The sequence below is a fragment of the Carassius gibelio genome, chromosome A10 (assembly GCF_023724105.1).
Source record: "Carassius gibelio isolate Cgi1373 ecotype wild population from Czech Republic chromosome A10, carGib1.2-hapl.c, whole genome shotgun sequence".
NCBI classification, from domain to species: Eukaryota; Metazoa; Chordata; class Actinopteri; order Cypriniformes; family Cyprinidae; genus Carassius; species Carassius gibelio.
The window spans coordinates 1,589,944-1,607,194 of record NC_068380.1 but is presented as its reverse complement, the minus strand read 5'-3'; the positions used below and the strand labels follow the sequence as shown (position 1 = coordinate 1,607,194).

Sequence of the window (17,251 nt, the reverse complement as noted above, 5' to 3'; positions counted from 1 at the left end):
AAGTCATACTAGTGCGCATGTGCATTTTGAGTACGTTCTTTCACTGCATTATTCGGTGTATTCAAATGCATTTATGAATGCATGTGAATGATCACAAAATTCAAGATATGGAGGTTAGAAAATGTATATATTTATATAATTTTATGTAGTTAATCAATATCACACGAAGAGTGCCATTTCAGTTTTTCTCCAAAAATCAGCTTGATTAAAATGTGATATTAAGTTACTACTGCCTTTCTATCATAAAAGGTTCTTTGGAGTTGAGTAAAGAACCTTTGGTTTATAGAACCCCAATGAACCCTTTTTTTCTAAGATTCAACATTTTTCTTAAGTTTGTAAGAATGTTCCCAAGAGCAATTTTCTAAAGTTTGGAAATATTTTCTTTAACCATCTTGTTTGTAAGAAGTAAAGACATTTCTTAAGATAAATTCTAAGAAGTTGTAAGTAACATGCATAAATGGCTTTCAACAGGGTCGCTGAAAGCACATTTTACCAATTACAAACGACCCCAAACGACCCCCTGGAACACAGTCATTAATTTTGTATTTAATAATGTAGGAGTGATATATAATTGTCAATGAAGGCTGGAAGAGAAAAACTCCTTATATTCAGGTGTGCAGAATTATTATTAATTATTATTTTCTTTTAGAGATGAAATGAAATGAAAAGTTTTAACTCAGACTGAAAAGTCAAAAATTATTAAATCCCCATGAGAAATTTTAAAAACTATTGCAATACAGAAATTGCTAAATTAAGACATGACCATTGGACATGCTGACAGGGACAGCAGGGTTAGAAAAAAACAAGTGGAGAAGAAAAGACACAAGTTAATTGCAAAAGAATTAAGAATTAATGTGAAGATAATTTGTTTTGCCAATTCTGCAAGACTTTTTATAATATAAGATGGAGCAGCATTTGGAAACAAAACATATGTGTCCAAGCCTATGAGTTTAATGAGAACAAACTGAAAGAGTACCAAAGCAGGAAAAAAAACTGTTGAAACTGCCTTCTCTAGCAACTACAACAGTAAAGCCACGGAGGCATCTTATTGTGTAGCAAAGCTCATCGCAAAAGCTGGCAAACCTCACACAATTGGTGAAAATTCGATTTTGACCGCTCGTCTCAACACTGCTCTGCATGTTCACTCTGACTGCTTGCTTCGCTGACTGTACCAGCTGCCAAGCTCTGCCTGGATCTGGTTATTTTCTGTTCATGTACAAAAACATTTTAATTTCAATATTTAAAAATATAAAGCTAAAATAAATGTTAAAATATATGAATGTCTTTGATAACTTTATATTAATATTTCTTAACACACACGTTTGTTTTTGTGAAAAGTGGGTTCATCCCATAGGTGTAATGGTTTTTATACTGTACAAACTGTATATTCTATGGCCCTTCACCAACCCTAACCCTCACAGGAAACTTTTTTCCTCACAGGAGCATTTTTACTTTCTCAAAAAAAACCTAATTCTGTATGATTTATAAGCGTTTTGAAAAATGGGGACATGGGTTATGTCCTCATAAGTCACCCTCTCCTTGTAATACCTGTGTCATACCCATGACATTATATAGAGTTGTCACAAAAACAAGAGCACACATACATACATACTGTGTGTGTGTGTGTGTGTGTGTAATCATTTGAATTAACCCAACCTGTATTTTAAGAGTGCATTTTCTTGCTCCTTGAAGTACATTTTCTAATATATTTTGACATTTGAAGGTTCATACATAGTTTTTATTGATTTTATTTTTCTTTCTGCAAAACAAATAAAAATGTTATTTAAAAATTACAAATTATTTTAATTATGTTTTATAGTAAAAATAAAACTCAAAATTGAATGAGACATGTATAAATATATATATAAAATATAACAACAACAATACTTTTCATAAGAAAATTCTTCATGTTTTAATATTAATAAACATGCACAAACAAACATGGCAATTCAATACTTTTTTGGGGGGGAAAATAACTTCTCTCATCCAGCATGATAACTTACTAAAGCCTGATATTTCATTTGTTAGCTCATTATGCTAAGAAGCTACATACACTGCTAAGATTACTACAGATAGTCGAACCATAGTAAAACCATGATTAATTTTCATGAAGGTGACAACTAAAGACACAATATTTTTAGTAAGCGTCCCATATACGCACTGAAAGGTTCCACTGATGCCCTTGCTGCTCTATTAGCAGCACAAGCAGTGATATTAAACGTGTGTGAGCCGAGGGCAGCAGATGTCCTTCAGTATTCGGTCTACAATAACTACACTTCATGCAGCAACACCAGCTAACTTCAACTGCCTAGAAAGACTGTATGCTGTTGTATAGTTGTATAGAGAACAATAGGAAAAGTAGTTTACTAGGGTTAGTTTAGAATAATAAAGAGCTAATAACAGATTCAAGAAGAGTTAAAACCCTTCAGAGTAACTTCACTGTCATCCTAATGTGTAGCAGGCAGTGGACCACCACAGAGAGACCCTGAGCAGCAACACGGGTCACACTGTGAGAATTAAAGCCTGCTTAAAACTGTGATATGAAATATTAAAGTACTTTAGACTTAACAAGTAATAAATACATATGTTACAATGTAAAAAAGTTTTTTAATGTGATTTGAGGCTAATAAGCAAAACTTTTGTCATACTATGTGATATTGATACAATTCATGATACTATTAGATTTGACAATGTAGTTAAAATGTAATACTGACAAGCACATATTTCAGTCTTCCCTTGATCACGGAAACTGTACATTTTATGTCTAATACCTAGACTGAAAATAGCTGCCAGAAGGCACTTTCAATGTGAACTGAATGACTTTACAGGAACTTCGAGACATAGGCAGTCTTTTGAGTTTCCCATTCAAGTTAATGTGAGTGTGTGGTCTGTGTGAGGCCGAGTCTGGATTACAATCATCTCAAAAGGTTGAACTGGTGCTGGTTAGGCCACAGTCGGGTTAGTTGAGCTGAACTCTCTTCTGTTCACAGAGATCGAAGCGTGAGGAGAGCGCCATGACGGGACGAGGTCGGGAACGGAGATCTCAGCCAGGTGTGATGTGAGCGAGGACACAAAGTGTGAAGCAAAACATGGAAACAGTGACACTGTGGACCTGCAGATGGAGGAAAAGACACAAAACATGAGAGATTATCATTATATACTGGAGTGTAAATCATGGATAAAATCCCTGGTCAAATTAAATCCTGAAATATACATTACAAATATAATATAAAAAAGTATTATGTAATTGTTATTAATATTTGCTTTAAATTAAAAAAACAATATAATAATCTTAATATCTGTAACCTTTTACAAATACATAAGTATAATGAAAAAAAAAAATAATTATGAATATTATAATAATAATAATTATGAATATATTAATACAAAACCTTCCCTCATCTAGCACAATAACTTACTAAAGCCTGATATTTAGCTTACTTATGCTAACATTGTTCATTTATAGTGAACATAAAAATGTTATTTGTAGTAAGACAGTAGCAACAACTGTTAAAAAAAAAAAAAAAAATTAAATATCATTATATAAAAATGTATTTAAAAAGGATTTGGTATGAAAACGTACAACTTAAACAATTATTAACTGTAGGCTATTATTGTGCATCACTGTGAAAATTATTTTACTCTACCAAATCTTAGCATGACTATTTATCATGAATGTTCTAGCAAAACACTTGGTTACTACAATATTTTATATAATATAAATGGTATTATTATAAATATTTCATTCAATATTATTACTACTATATTTAGTAAATATGTAATATTGTATAAATATGCCATTTAATAGTAATTATTGTCTGTATATATATATATATATATATATATATATATATATATATATATATATATATATATATATATATATATATATACACACACATACATACACACACACACACACACACACACACACACACAGCTGTTCAGAAGTATGGAATCAGTAAGACTTGTAATGTTTTTTTGTTTTTTTTAAGAAGTGTCTTCTGTTCATCAAGGCTGCATTTATTTGATGAAAAAATACAGAAAAAAAAACGTAATCTTGCAAAATGTTATTAGAATATAAAATTCTGGTTTCGATTTTAATATCCTTTAAAATATAATTTATTTTTGTGATGAAAAGCTGAATTTCCATCAGCCATTACTCCAGTATAAAGTGTCACATGATCAATAAAAAAATCATTATGCTGATTTATTATTAGTATTGTCAATGTTAGCAACAGTTGTGCTGTCAAATATTTTTTTCTGTAAACTGCAATAATTTTTTTCAGGATTCTTCAATGAATAAAAAGTTAAAAAGAACAGCATTTATTCAAAATATAAATATTTTCTAACAACATAAATCTCTTAACTTCTAAATTTAACATCCTCGCCAAATAAAAGTTTAAATTTCTTTCAAAAGAAAGAAAAAAAAAGTAAACATTTACTGACCCCAAACGTTTGAACTGTAGTGTATATTGTTAGAAAAGATTTCTATTTTAAATAAATGCTCTTCCTTTTCTAACTTTTTATTCATCAAAGAATCCTGAAAAAAGTATCACAGGTTCCAATAAATAAATAAATAAATAAATAAATAAATAAATATAAATTCCTAACTAATAGATTCCAAAGTAATACATTGTTTCTAACTATTAATAAATAAATTTTAAGACATTGTTTCATTGACTCATATGTAACATATCATTCTTAAAGAATAAATAATTATATTTCTATAAAATAATATATATTTTTGCATTGTGAAATTATTGTCATGAAATTCCCTCTAAATAAATATGACTTCTTAAATCCAGAATTTGTGTGTGAAATCTAGGTTAACTGGTGAAACAGACAGTAGCAGATACAGGATGTGTGATTTATGCTAATTATTTTGCACAAAAACATCTCTGTGTCTTCAACAACTACCTGAAACAGCCTGGCATCACTGCAATGAGTTCTGCACAGGCATATACACAGAAAACTCAAATCTAGAAGTAAGCGGTTGAGGACAAATCCAACTGAGCTTCTTCAGGTAATAAGGCACTAAATTAAAGAGATTACTGAATGTTCTTCCCCAGTCTTCAGTGAAACATCGCTCCATGATAAATACGGACCACCCGCTCCGGCAACACAAAACACATGACGAAAACAAACCCAGAAGCTGAGTCTAATGAAGGCCAAATGGCAGGAATTGACTGAGAACAGCACAGATCTGGGCTTCATTACCATGTCACTAGTGTTCAACCAGCAGTTTTACATTTTAGTTTCACTCTTTTGACATTTGTTCACTTGAGGTGCTGTAAGCATTTCAGCATTGCCACTTTTGACAAACTCCAAGGAATCTACCAGTTTATTTTAAATTATTATACGATGACCAAAAACTATATTAATCTGCTTTAACAAACAAACAAAAACAGGCTGTTCAAATCTAAAGAATAAAGGATAATAATAAAGGAAATGAATATAGGATAAAATTAAATAATTAATCGCTTGCAATTTAATCTCTAAAAGGCACCATTTATATTATTTTTTATTTATGGAAATGTGCCATGTTCTGTCAAATTAAATTGTATTAAAGTGAAATATTTGTTTCTATACAATTAGATATTTTAGGGATTTTTTTCTCCCTCAAAGTATATAAAGCATACTGCCAAGAAATAAATATAAAATAAAAACAACATTAACAGCTTGCAATATCTTTTTGCAAATGACAGCTTCCTCTATTCGCTCAATTGTTTCCTGCAAATCGCTCAATCTTAATGCAAATGCACACAAACACCGACTCATGTGAAGGTTAGGTCACACGATCTTGACATTGCATACCTATTTTAAATCCTGCCGAACCTTAACATCTTACCATCCGCTTCGACATTACACGGCAAACAAACAAAACAAATAAGTCAAAGGATAAAAATGATCCTAAGAGACAGAGCTCAGATTTCAGTTGGAGACAGCGCCACGTTTAGACATGGAACATCACGGCGATCCAAACAGAAGGCCTTTAATTTCCCAACCAGAACAAACCAACCAACTTCTGTGCCTAGACGAACAGCCTAACGTCAATAATATCACTAGGACTAGACCGGCCTTTCAGGACGTGGGTGTCTGTGAGGGTCTGGGATCTATTAATCAATCACAGTATGTACAAAAAGAACAGATTAAGATGGGTGTCAATAAGAAAAACCAACAGGCATACCTTGTGATGGTTCCTCGATGGAGTGGAAGAATATATCCAATGAGAGTAATGTAAGGTAGACAGTCTCACTGTCACTGAGAGGGTTAAGCTACAATCAGAAAGAGTGGCAGGACACACACACACACACACACAGAGAGATAAGCATGGCAGCAGAGTTAACATAAGACGCGGCTATAAATATCCTGCGGCTAGAAGAGGAGAAACATACTACCCTGTTTGGGAAACACTTGAGTGCTGTAAATTGGGGGGGGCAATATTTTGACTTTTCACACATTGGGGATCCAACTGGGAGCGTCACTGATGTTGATGATTTCAAAACATGTCGGCTTACTTTGGCAGCAATGTTGCTTAACAGTTTCAAATGGACTTTGTCAAGGCTGGACGTTCAAGACTGACTCCTTTTGGACGTCTACTCCAAAATGTAAACCAGGGAAAACGGTGATGGAAACGGCTAAAAGCAGACAGGTCAAGCGTCCGCAGGCTTGCTAATGGCTGCCGGTGTGGTTTGGTGGACAGACTCAGCTGGGACACACATGGGTTGGGAGGTGTGCTGCGGGAGGAGGTGTCAGAGAGAATTAAAGAGAGGACAGTCATCATCACAGTCATGATCTCTAGGAGGAATCGCTGGAGGCCAGTGGATATTAGTTTTTGAATGCCGCCATGGAGAAACATAAAATCATTTTGATCTCAAGATGATCTAGTTTATAAATTCAATATTTAGCAGACTTGATTATCGTCTGTTAAATACATTTTAGACAAAAGGCTTTCTTTGTCTTGTTTCTTTAGCTAAAACAGTTTAGGTGGCTAAAAACATTAGGTATTTTCATCAGTTGGAATGGATACAATTTGATTTCTGATACTGAAACAAAGTTATTTGAACTCTGTGATATGATTCACATTCTTTTACATGTGCATTACATGCATTTCAAACCCTTAAGCACATGCTAGTTTCCCAGTCACTGTGGATAACGCCACAGGAGCTACCGCATGGATGTAATGGATGTAAACATTAAGTTTTATGAGGCTTCTACATTAAAACAAGCCAAGACATCTGTAATGGACAATAAACACATTACATTACATGAGAATTTGAACTTGTTAACTTCAAGGAGACGCTTTATAATTTAGAGGGTGTAAATCAAATTATTCCAAAATCCCTTTAGTGCCAAGTCGGTTAAATTTCTAAACAGAGAATACCAAAATTTGGATTTTTAAGACTTCTTCATGTAGTAGGTTGTTATATGTGGCCCTGAACCACAAAACCAGTCTTAAGTTTTTATTTTTAAAAATTAAAAATAAGATTTCCATTGATGTATGGTTTATTAAGATCGACAATATTTGGCCGAGATACAACTATTTGAATAATCTGGAATCTGAGGGTGCAAAAAAATCTTAAATATTGAGAAAAATCACATTTGAAGTTGTCCAAATGAATTCTTAGCAAATGTATAATACTAATCAAAAATTAAGTTTTGATATATTTACGGTATTAAATTTACAAAATATCTTCAAGGAACATGATCTTTAATATTCTAATTATTTTTGGCATAGAAAAGAAAAATCGATAATTTTTACCCATTCAATGTTTTATTTTGGCTATTGCTACAAATATACCCCAGTGAATTAAGACTGGTTTTGTGGTCCAGGGTCGCTTATATTTGCACTGCATGGTTTTATTATTACTGTAATGTTAAACTATGTGATGTGTTACGTGTGTTTAATGTTGATTTGTGACTGTTATTTGAAGACCAAATTTGAAGACAAATTTCCCAAAAATGGACAATAAAATTCTATTCTATTTTAAGGATAACAATATTGTATGTGTGCAAGCTATTTTCAAATCTGCTTGAAGCATTTACATGGTTAACGTTTTCCTATTGACTGGGCTATTTCAGGTTTAAACCACCCCTTTTATTCTGATGGGTTTATATGAAGATTTTTTAGTCCATCAATTGGACTATAATCAGATTATTTTGATGAATGTTAACAAAATCATTGTGTTATGGCACCAGTTTTCATTTTTTAAACTGATATACCTGTACATTCAACATTTAAATATTGCATTGAATAATGTTCAAATGCTTTCAATGCCAGTGCAGTTTTAATCAGTGCTGTTAAAATCACCATTTCGCTTTTTCACATCTAGGCACAAGGAGAGGGGTAAACAAGGACATATTAGAATATGGCGAGGATAATAAACCCGAAGAACCTTTAAGATTCATTTGAGCTTTGATTATTGCTACAGGATAGAGAAGGATGTCCAACAGAGGACTGTTTACTCCAGAACACTAACGCACTGCTCATTCACACTGAGCTCCATTGAGGAGACTTGGCCGCAGTCCCTTCAAATGGCTTTGACATGCCCTGAAAGTTGGCTAATGGAGGTTTAAGTTTATAAATCTCTCACTAAAGAGTTTGTATAAATCGAACGAGTGTCCTCGTTCTGATATAAACAGAATAAATCCTGAAATGAAGCAGCTTTAAAAGCATGGAGACAACAGACACGGCAACACGAAAAAGGGGCTTTTATTTCTGAACTGTTTTTATGAGCAGTCCAAGACACGTTCCTAGCTGTTCTGAAAAATGAAAACAAAAAATAATTTTAATAACAATTATCATTCATTGAATAATATTATCAATAATTATTATAATCATCATCAGCATCATCATAACCTCAATGGTAATAACCCCAGACAGTAGTATTTGCGTTTGCGCTTATTTGTGACACATGAAAAAGAGAGTTTCGGTTGACTGTAAACCCAGATACTCGACAGCTCCGTGCCCTAGGTAAACCAACGCACAGAGGGACTAGCTCCCCGACCAGACAATAAATATGAAAGAGCAAGAGAGTTCTGTATTAAACGAACAAAAATAATAATCTGTAACTCGTAAGTACAATATCTAAAGTTCTTATGTGCAAGATCTGAGCTGATTCTTCACCACAAATAGTTGAACTCACATCGAACCCGATCCCTTCCCGAGTCAATTTTTTTTGTGTCTACATCGTAAAGTCTTTTAAATAAACCTAAGCTCATTTGTTTTCATTTCTTATACACATATATACTTAGATTTTTGTTAGTTTTTTTTCCTTCCTATTTATTGTCCTCTTCCATTTTGAAACCTGCGTTCACCCACACACAAAATTCACCGCTACGGAACAGACACACAAGCAACTGAATGAAGCAAACACTGACGAAGTGACTGAAAAGCTACTGTAAAATAAAATAAAATAAAAAAAAAACCCTGAATAAAACATGGATACTTAGGACTGGCGGAGGTGCCACCCTTTTTTGAAAAACAGGCTAGCATTTTCAAGAAACGGTACCGGCTGTCGCCAGTCAGTAGCTTGGAGGCATATCGTCAATGATGTAGGATCATTGCCCCATGGCCCACTTGTTCCACGTCTCCTGAATTTAATCACATTTCTGTACCCTTTCTCAAACTCACTGCTGCTCGCCCATTAAAACGTACCAATTTTTAGTCTCAGAAATAGCCGGCGAGCATCGAGTGAGCTTTTCATTGGTTCAAAGGACATTCTCCTACAGTCATTTGGCACATTTTATTTCGTCAGCTTGTGAAGCGTGATGGAAAAAGTGCAGTAATATATATTTCAAAACAAGCCATTTTGGTTTCAAAATAAAACTCTTGAAGGGCACTAAAAACATCCTCAGGATGGCACCTCCCCGACACTTCAAGGCTACAAAAACTGATCCGACTCCCAAAACCCTGCGATTTCAGCAGAGCTCCGCATGCAAATCACCTGGAATGCACAGCCGGGAGTCACAGAAAAAGAAAATTACTGCATGGAAAAAAAGAACCTGAATACACATGAAGAAAATACTTCTTTAAAATCACCTCACGCCTGTTGAGCTGTGCTTGTTTTTCCATCAAAAAAAAAAAAAAAAAAAAAAAAGGAACAAAATAAATGCACATAACATACTCCAAAAAATATGTAATCTATAGAAATCTGCATTTGCATCATATCCAAAACAATATAAAAATTTAAACTATATTAAAATCAAGCCTTACAACAAATGGTGTTAAGTTGTCTCTCCTTTCGCGATCCAAGCAGCACACCTTTCCAAACACCTGTGAGTGCGAGCGTCCCACCTTCTAACTGAATAACAGTCTATCTGCCTGTGAATGGATGGATAATGGTAATAATGCTGCATTGCGCGTCTCACCCTCAGAAGTGCCGGCATAACGAAACACACAAGAGACAGACAGAAGACCTCCTTGCACCTCATTATGAGATAAGCCATCCAACTCTTCACTCTTTCACACCAATGGTCCTAAAAGAGGCGTACACAGTTTTCTCAGCCTGAGGTTTGCACATGGCTGCTGATTGATTGACAGATGTGAACACCGCCCACCCCGCCCGCCCCCAAGCTGAGACATAGGGACAAACACAGACAGGCAGAGACAGAGATTCGCCATATATGCAAACATTGTCTAGAAGATTATACTGTAGATGCACAGAGAAAGGATTCATATATACAGTCCGATAAAAGACTCCAGGGATGCTGCTGCTGTTTTTTTTTTTATCTCAAGTGGTCCCTCTAACCATGCATCGTCAACCATCCATTGGCCTCCTTGTACATGACTGGAGGTCTGCAGTTCAGTTTTTATTCTGTGTTCAGTTTCCAACACTGTTCTCGGGATCTGTTCTGGGGGAGATGCAGGTCTGGACTCGAGGAATTCTCAGGTGTCTCGAGTCGAATGTTTATTTCATTGGCACTTTTTGCACTTCGGTGGATTCAGGGGGAGGGGTTGGGTTCGTGTCTTAGTAAAGGTCCTGCCACGTTCCTTCCCACTGTGTCAAGCAGCGTAAAACACTCCAACCACGAACAAATTAACAACAACAACAACAAAAAAAAGACAAAAGAGAAACAAAAATACATTCAAGGTGAAAGAAAAAATTCTTCCTGGTGAAAATATTGGGGCATTTCCTTTAAAGCAACAACACCTACTTTTTGCATCATGTACACGCATTAGTACACACATTTAATGCATGTGAGGAACTCAACCAAATTTGGTGTTTACAAGGGCTGAGCAAAAAAAAAAGAAAAAAGAAAGAAAAACGCTCCCGTTTTACACTGTACGTCCTCTGAGCTCTCAGAACTTGGATGCACGCAACACTCGCCGTTGCAGTTCATTGAATCCGTTGGCGAGTATTAAGGAAGTGTCGAAGACTTCTGTACTTCACAAATACAGGACAAGGGTCGGAAGCCAGAACAATCCACAAATCAGAGTCCATTTAGCATGAAACGATGCACACGCAATGTTGACAAAGCAGTACAACACATATGCATCATGAATGGCACAATCAGTGAGGTGGCCTTGGTGTTCCCACAAAGGACATAAAAGAGAATGGGAGTGATATTGTTCAAGCCATTGTCTTTTGACATTGTTTCTAACTAATTAGATCTCTCAGGCCACATGGCTCTGGTTTCCCTCTAGCAGAGGTACGGATACAGTCCGGCTCTAGCAGAAAGCCACCTGTAAAGAAGCTCCAAGTGGACATTGTTTGGGACCCTTATAGCAGAGGGCTATCTTTGCCTATATACGAGCATGCCAGCGTATGCAAGGAGAATGTGGGAATCACAGAAGGAACGACATGCTCACAAAAAAGGTGCAGTATCCCAGCCTGCACCACTGGTTAAAACCGGGTCCCAGATGCAGCACTGGTATCACTGATTGTTCTTTAACATTATTCTGGAGTGACGCCCACCCCAGCATGTCAAGTTGCAAGGAACTGTGTACGTGTGTGCATTTGATTAACAAACAGTTAAGGAACAGCAGGGCACAGTCCAGCAGAACCTTCCAAGAAGGACCATGTGACGGCTCACTGTGCCAGCTGGGAAGCCTAATGTTGCTGGACAAGCGTTTTGCTGGGAGAGAGAGAGAGAGAGAGTGTGAGAGCATGTGCATGTTTGTGTCGATGAAGAGGATGGAGAGGAATGGTGGACAAGGGTGGCAGGAAGGGGCGGGTCACAGGCCGTTGCTGTTGCGGTGCATGAGTGGAGGTTTGGACAGTTCCAGCACATTAGTTCGCCCCTTGCCAATGACTTTGGGGGCACGACGCAGCAGCCTCTGGGCCTCGGTGAATGCTTCGGTGAGCTCCTTCTTCCACTGTACAAACTCTGGGTCGCTCTGTGAGAAGAAAAATAACATTAGCAATTCATTCTCAACTGCTTTATGATTTTTTTTAACATATCAAGAACTTTTTAAATAGATAAAACCCTAGAGAGCTACCTAAACAGCGTTTTTAGGCAGTCTGGATGCAAAGGATTTTTAATGTTCTTTTGTGAACAAGGAACTATAAACTGCATTCTGAAAGGCAGTCAAGTTTAATTAAAACTATGTTTTAATTCAGAAAGTATTGAAAAAATGTTCAATGTATTTTGCACCTATATTTTGTTATGCTTTTATGTCTGGATGTCAAACTGGATTGGAATCAATTAAAATGGAGGCTTGTGCACTTAAAAGATTATTTCCTGATAATTTACTCACCCCCATGTCAAGATATTTGTGTCTTTCTTCAGTCACAAAGGAATAAAGGTTTTTGAGCAAAGCATTCTAGGATTATCCTTCATATAATGGACTTCAATGGTGGCCAAGGTCCAAACTGCTGTTTCAGTGCAGCTTCAAAGGGAATAAGGGTCTTATCTAATGAAACAACCAGTCTTTAAAATTTTTAAAAAATAAATAGCTCCACTTCATGCATTATGTGGTCACGTTGGAAAGGTCACACATGACATATGCAGAAGTACTGACTCAAAGTCTACAAAGAGAATGTGCAAAGAAAGTCAAATGCCCTTTACAGAAAAAAAAGGGTAAAACGATGTCAAGTTGGAGGTGAAAAGGAGTTGGAGGAGTTTTTTGCCCTAGCCCACCTTTTTGAACCAGAGTAAAAAGATGCTAACCGTGCATGACCTTTCAGACAGGATTTGAGCACATCCCGGAGCTAGTGCAAGACGAGCATTTGTGGTTAAATAGTATATAATTTCATTCAATTTTTTTGGAAAATGACTAATTTTACTAGATTAGACACTTATTCCTCGGCTGGGGTCATGTAGAGCCTTTTGAGATCACCATTTAAGACCATTATATGGAGAAAATTCCTGCAATATTTTCCTCAAAAACCTTAATTTCTTTGAGACTGAAGAAAGAAACACATGAACATCTTGGTTGAGGGGGAGTAAATTATCAGGACATTTTTATACTGGAAGTGAACTAATCCTTTAATGTGAAAGATATTTGTATGAGCTGCAAAAAAACAGTGCTTCAAATCAGCTCCTCATGAGGTTTAATTTCGGATCAATGTTCACTAAAGTCTGCAAATGCTTGGACACACACTTCTGATGCTGCTCCTGCACAGATGGGAAATATTTCCCACAGAACACAGAATCAAAAAGATAAAGAACATTTCCTAGAACAGAAGTTCATAGCAGCACATACAGAAGCTCTCATCACTTTTTCTGCACAATCCATCTTTTCTTAAATTATCTACAGTAGTTAATTAAATTTAATTATCATAATAAGAGGCCAAGTAGGCAGTGCTTTACTTTTTCTAAAAAAGTAACACAAGAGCAAAAGTAGAAAAGAGAAATGAATTTTGGGCAGTATCAAAGGAATATATTGTGAAAAATATTTTTATTACGGACTTATTTCTGTGATTGAAACTAAAGTTTTCTTTAGTCGTAAAATAACAGTATCATACACTTGGAAAAAGTATTATTAATTGTATATTACTATTATTAATTATTAGGGCCGGGACTTTAACGCGTTAATTGAGATTAATTAATTACACAAAATATAAAGCGTTAACTAAGTTTCTGTTAATTAATTACAGAAAAAAAATCCCGCATTTTTAATAACTTATTTTTGCACCGCGGAACGTTTCTCACTGGATTAGTTTCGGCGGGACCGATTATACTGAAGCACCAACTAGCGTTCGCATATCACCGCAGCAGCACATCGAGCCTCAAGTATCACCTCAACGCAAAACATATAGCAGCTAGCGTGGACTTTACACTTTATGTTGAACTATGTATTATTTTGTTGGTGCAAAAGTTTGTGTTGAACTCTTTATTGTTTTGGCCAAGCTTATTGAGAGTTGGACTTAGTATGTTATGGCCTCTGAAGTATGTTATGGCCTCTGAAGCAACAGAGAGATGTTTTCTAATAGTCAGTGTTTCCAATGTTCTGAATGTAATTGACAGTATTGTGTTTTACTTAAAAAAACTCTTTACAGAAGGTTCCAGCACCTATAAGCTTCCTGAATTTCTGAAATGTACTATTTCTAAATTGTTTCTAAATATGCTATTGCTACACTTCATGGCAAAAATTGCACTGGTCTGCTAGACTTGGTTGAACAAAAATAAACAATATTTTGTTGCTTAAGCTTATGTATTCAGTCATTATTCAATGGTATACTATAAATCCATGTGAAAAAAAATTACTTCTCACTGTTCTCAGGTCAAATATTTATATGCGATTAAAATGTGATTAATTTCGATTAATTAATTACAAAGCCTCTAATTAATTAGATTAATTTTTTTAATCGAGTCCCGGCCCTATTAATTATATCATTTAATCGCAATTCATTTTATATGATGATATATAAGAAGTCAATAAAGGCAGAGCTTCACTTTTCCTGCCTTGTTTTTGTGATAATTTTAATCATTTAGTTACTTATTCATTTTTAATAAGACAACTCAGCAGAGCTTTAAAAAGAGAACTGGGTACACTAAAAGTGAAGCAAGATAATACAAGAGCAAAAGGGGACGAGAGAAACCCACAACATGAAGGTGCCCTACCTCACACTGTAGGACGAACTGTTTCCCTCCTTTGATCCTCAGCAGGATGCACTTTTTGTCCTTGATCTGCGTCTCCTCCACGGTCACGATCTGCTCCATGGTCAACAGGTTTTGCTGGGGGAGGAAAGACTAATTAGTGCGTCCCTGTAAGAGTCTTCTCACAGACTATCCTACTGTGCTCGTGAGGAATACGCCATGCTACCTGCTAGCTCTGGACGGCTGGGATTTTACCCAATGCTTGAGGTATACACATCTAACGGTGTCACTTACATTGAGGCAGAAATTCTAGAGGTTGTCTGGGGCTACAAGAGAGCAAAGACACAGATGACAAGCTGTTCTTGTACTCAGTGAGTCAGTGGAGGTGCAACGGGCTGCAGACAGAGCATCTCGTGTAACCGTCTGATCGCAGATACTTGATTCCCATCAAACTGAAGGATAATGGAAGTCATTTCACTTCTGTCCTCTAAATGACACGCTCCACGTTCAGACTGGTTTCTAATGACCTTGATTTAAAGTAAGCGTCTGTGCGACAACTTAGATATAGGACTGTAAAATAACTAAATAATGAATTAATGAAAGAGTTAATGCCAGACTGGCTCTCCAAAGTTGAGAACACAGAACAACAGCAATGTAGTGGAGTTTAAGCATCACTTCTTGCGATCTGATTTGTAAGTGGTCTCCGTCTCTGCCCTTTCTATGCATCTCCTCTCCAACATGTTCCACAGGAAGTGCATTTACCCTTCAGATCGAAGATTCAGGAACTCTGGGAGTTAAAAATGCAGGAAACTGGTGAAATCTGTGCTTCTTTATCTTAGTTACAGATCAGGGCAGAAACTCTCTGGCCCCAGGGAACCTGCAGTGACCTATTTCTGCATTAGAAAGATCTGAACGCAAACGCAATCACTTCCACTGGATGGGAAAAGACTGAAGTTTGGTTTAGCGGTGGAAAGAAGCAAGGATATTAAAGGAGAAGTGGCTGTCTCAAAGGTGAACCTGCATCACTATGGGAATTTCAGAGCAGGATGGATTAAGACTTAAGGCGTATGCTAATTTCTAAAGAAATGTGTTCCCTCCTCTCCATCGCCTTAGAATATTTATCAAAATCTTGACAATTCCTGTTCTGCAATGGACAATGAAACTTAATGAAGAGGGGGAATCAGATAAAATGCACCAGACTCACCTTGAATTTACGTTTTTTTAATGTTTTAGTCCAATGTTCCTACAGCGTAGGGACACACAGGCATGTTCTCTCAAAAATGGTCTTTTAACCCTTTATAAGGATGCTAACAGTAAACAAAACACACAAAAACCCTTACCCGAGACTCTCCTTCGCCTCTCCACTCCACACGGTTGGGGAACAGGTAGAAATACCGCCGCTGCCACTGTGTCAGGAAGGGGTTTCCTAGCTTTAGCATGTAGCCGTGCATGATACAGTCCTTCCCCAGCGCATAGTCTGCACAAACCCCACACAGACATTCGCAATCACAAAAATGCTCAAATGTTGGATGCTCAACATCATGCTGGAAAATTTGCATTGACCTAAATTTGGGTATTTTTGGTACATTCTAATTCATATTTATTACATTATTTGAAGAATTTCACATTTGGAAAGACATGAGAGTGAATAAATGGCAATTTTTGGGTCATCTATTCCTTTTTAACTCCCATTGAGGTTTAACCAAGTCAAATTCCTGCTCACGACTCCTGTGCTTGTATCTTGGGGTTGTGACGCACACGATTAACTCAGTGTTTGCTAAATTACACAGAATCTTTCAGATCTATTTCTGACCATCACACAGTCAGTCATGTGATGGGTGCTGTGTCTTTCCCTTGAGGGAAGCATGTGGCACCAGCACTGCATGACAAGTACGTAGGGTTCAAGCCTCTCCCCAAGGCTGCTGATGGGACTGATGTCGGACCCATGAAAGTTGATTAGCTGATGTCAGTCTGGGCCTTTAATTCATGCTAGAGAATGTAGCACCACCACAGCAGAGGCCATTTTCTTCTCTCAGCACCACTTTGTGAAATTAGTGCTTGTCAATTCTGTAGACGGCTTATGATTTATCGTAAACTGGAATTTCCACCAGAAAACATTATCTTTTGGACTAGCTTAAAACCTGGGTAAATGGCCGAGTGCCGCAGATGATGTGACGCCTGGAGGGTCGTTCTTTAGGTTCATGACCCTCTGGAAGTTCAAAAAACAGGACACTCCCAAGCAACCCACTACAGTTCTCAGAAG

The 17,251-nt window shown here is 36.4% G+C and overlaps 1 protein-coding gene and 1 long non-coding RNA gene across 2 annotated transcripts in view; both read right to left on the bottom strand.

Moving 5' to 3' along the window:
* Positions 1-1,887: 1,887 nt before the first annotated feature.
* Positions 1,888-6,732, bottom strand: LOC128020767 (uncharacterized). The gene is made up of 2 exons (XR_008185390.1): positions 6,191-6,732; positions 1,888-3,112 (listed from the first exon to the last, which is right to left on the bottom strand). It is a non-coding gene; the product is annotated as an uncharacterized LOC128020767 (long non-coding RNA).
* A 1,966-nt stretch (positions 6,733-8,698) lies between these two features.
* LOC128020761 (beta-adrenergic receptor kinase 2) overlaps positions 8,699-17,251 on the bottom strand; it is a 56,457-nt gene continuing 47,904 nt past the window's right edge. The window contains exons 19-21 of the mRNA XM_052607404.1: positions 16,329-16,465; positions 15,013-15,126; positions 8,699-12,343 (exon numbers count right to left, since the gene is read on the bottom strand). Of these exons, the coding sequence (XP_052463364.1) occupies positions 12,182-12,343; positions 15,013-15,126; positions 16,329-16,465 (413 nt within the window). The 3' untranslated portion in view covers positions 8,699-12,181. The remainder of the gene's footprint in view (positions 12,344-15,012; positions 15,127-16,328; positions 16,466-17,251) is intronic.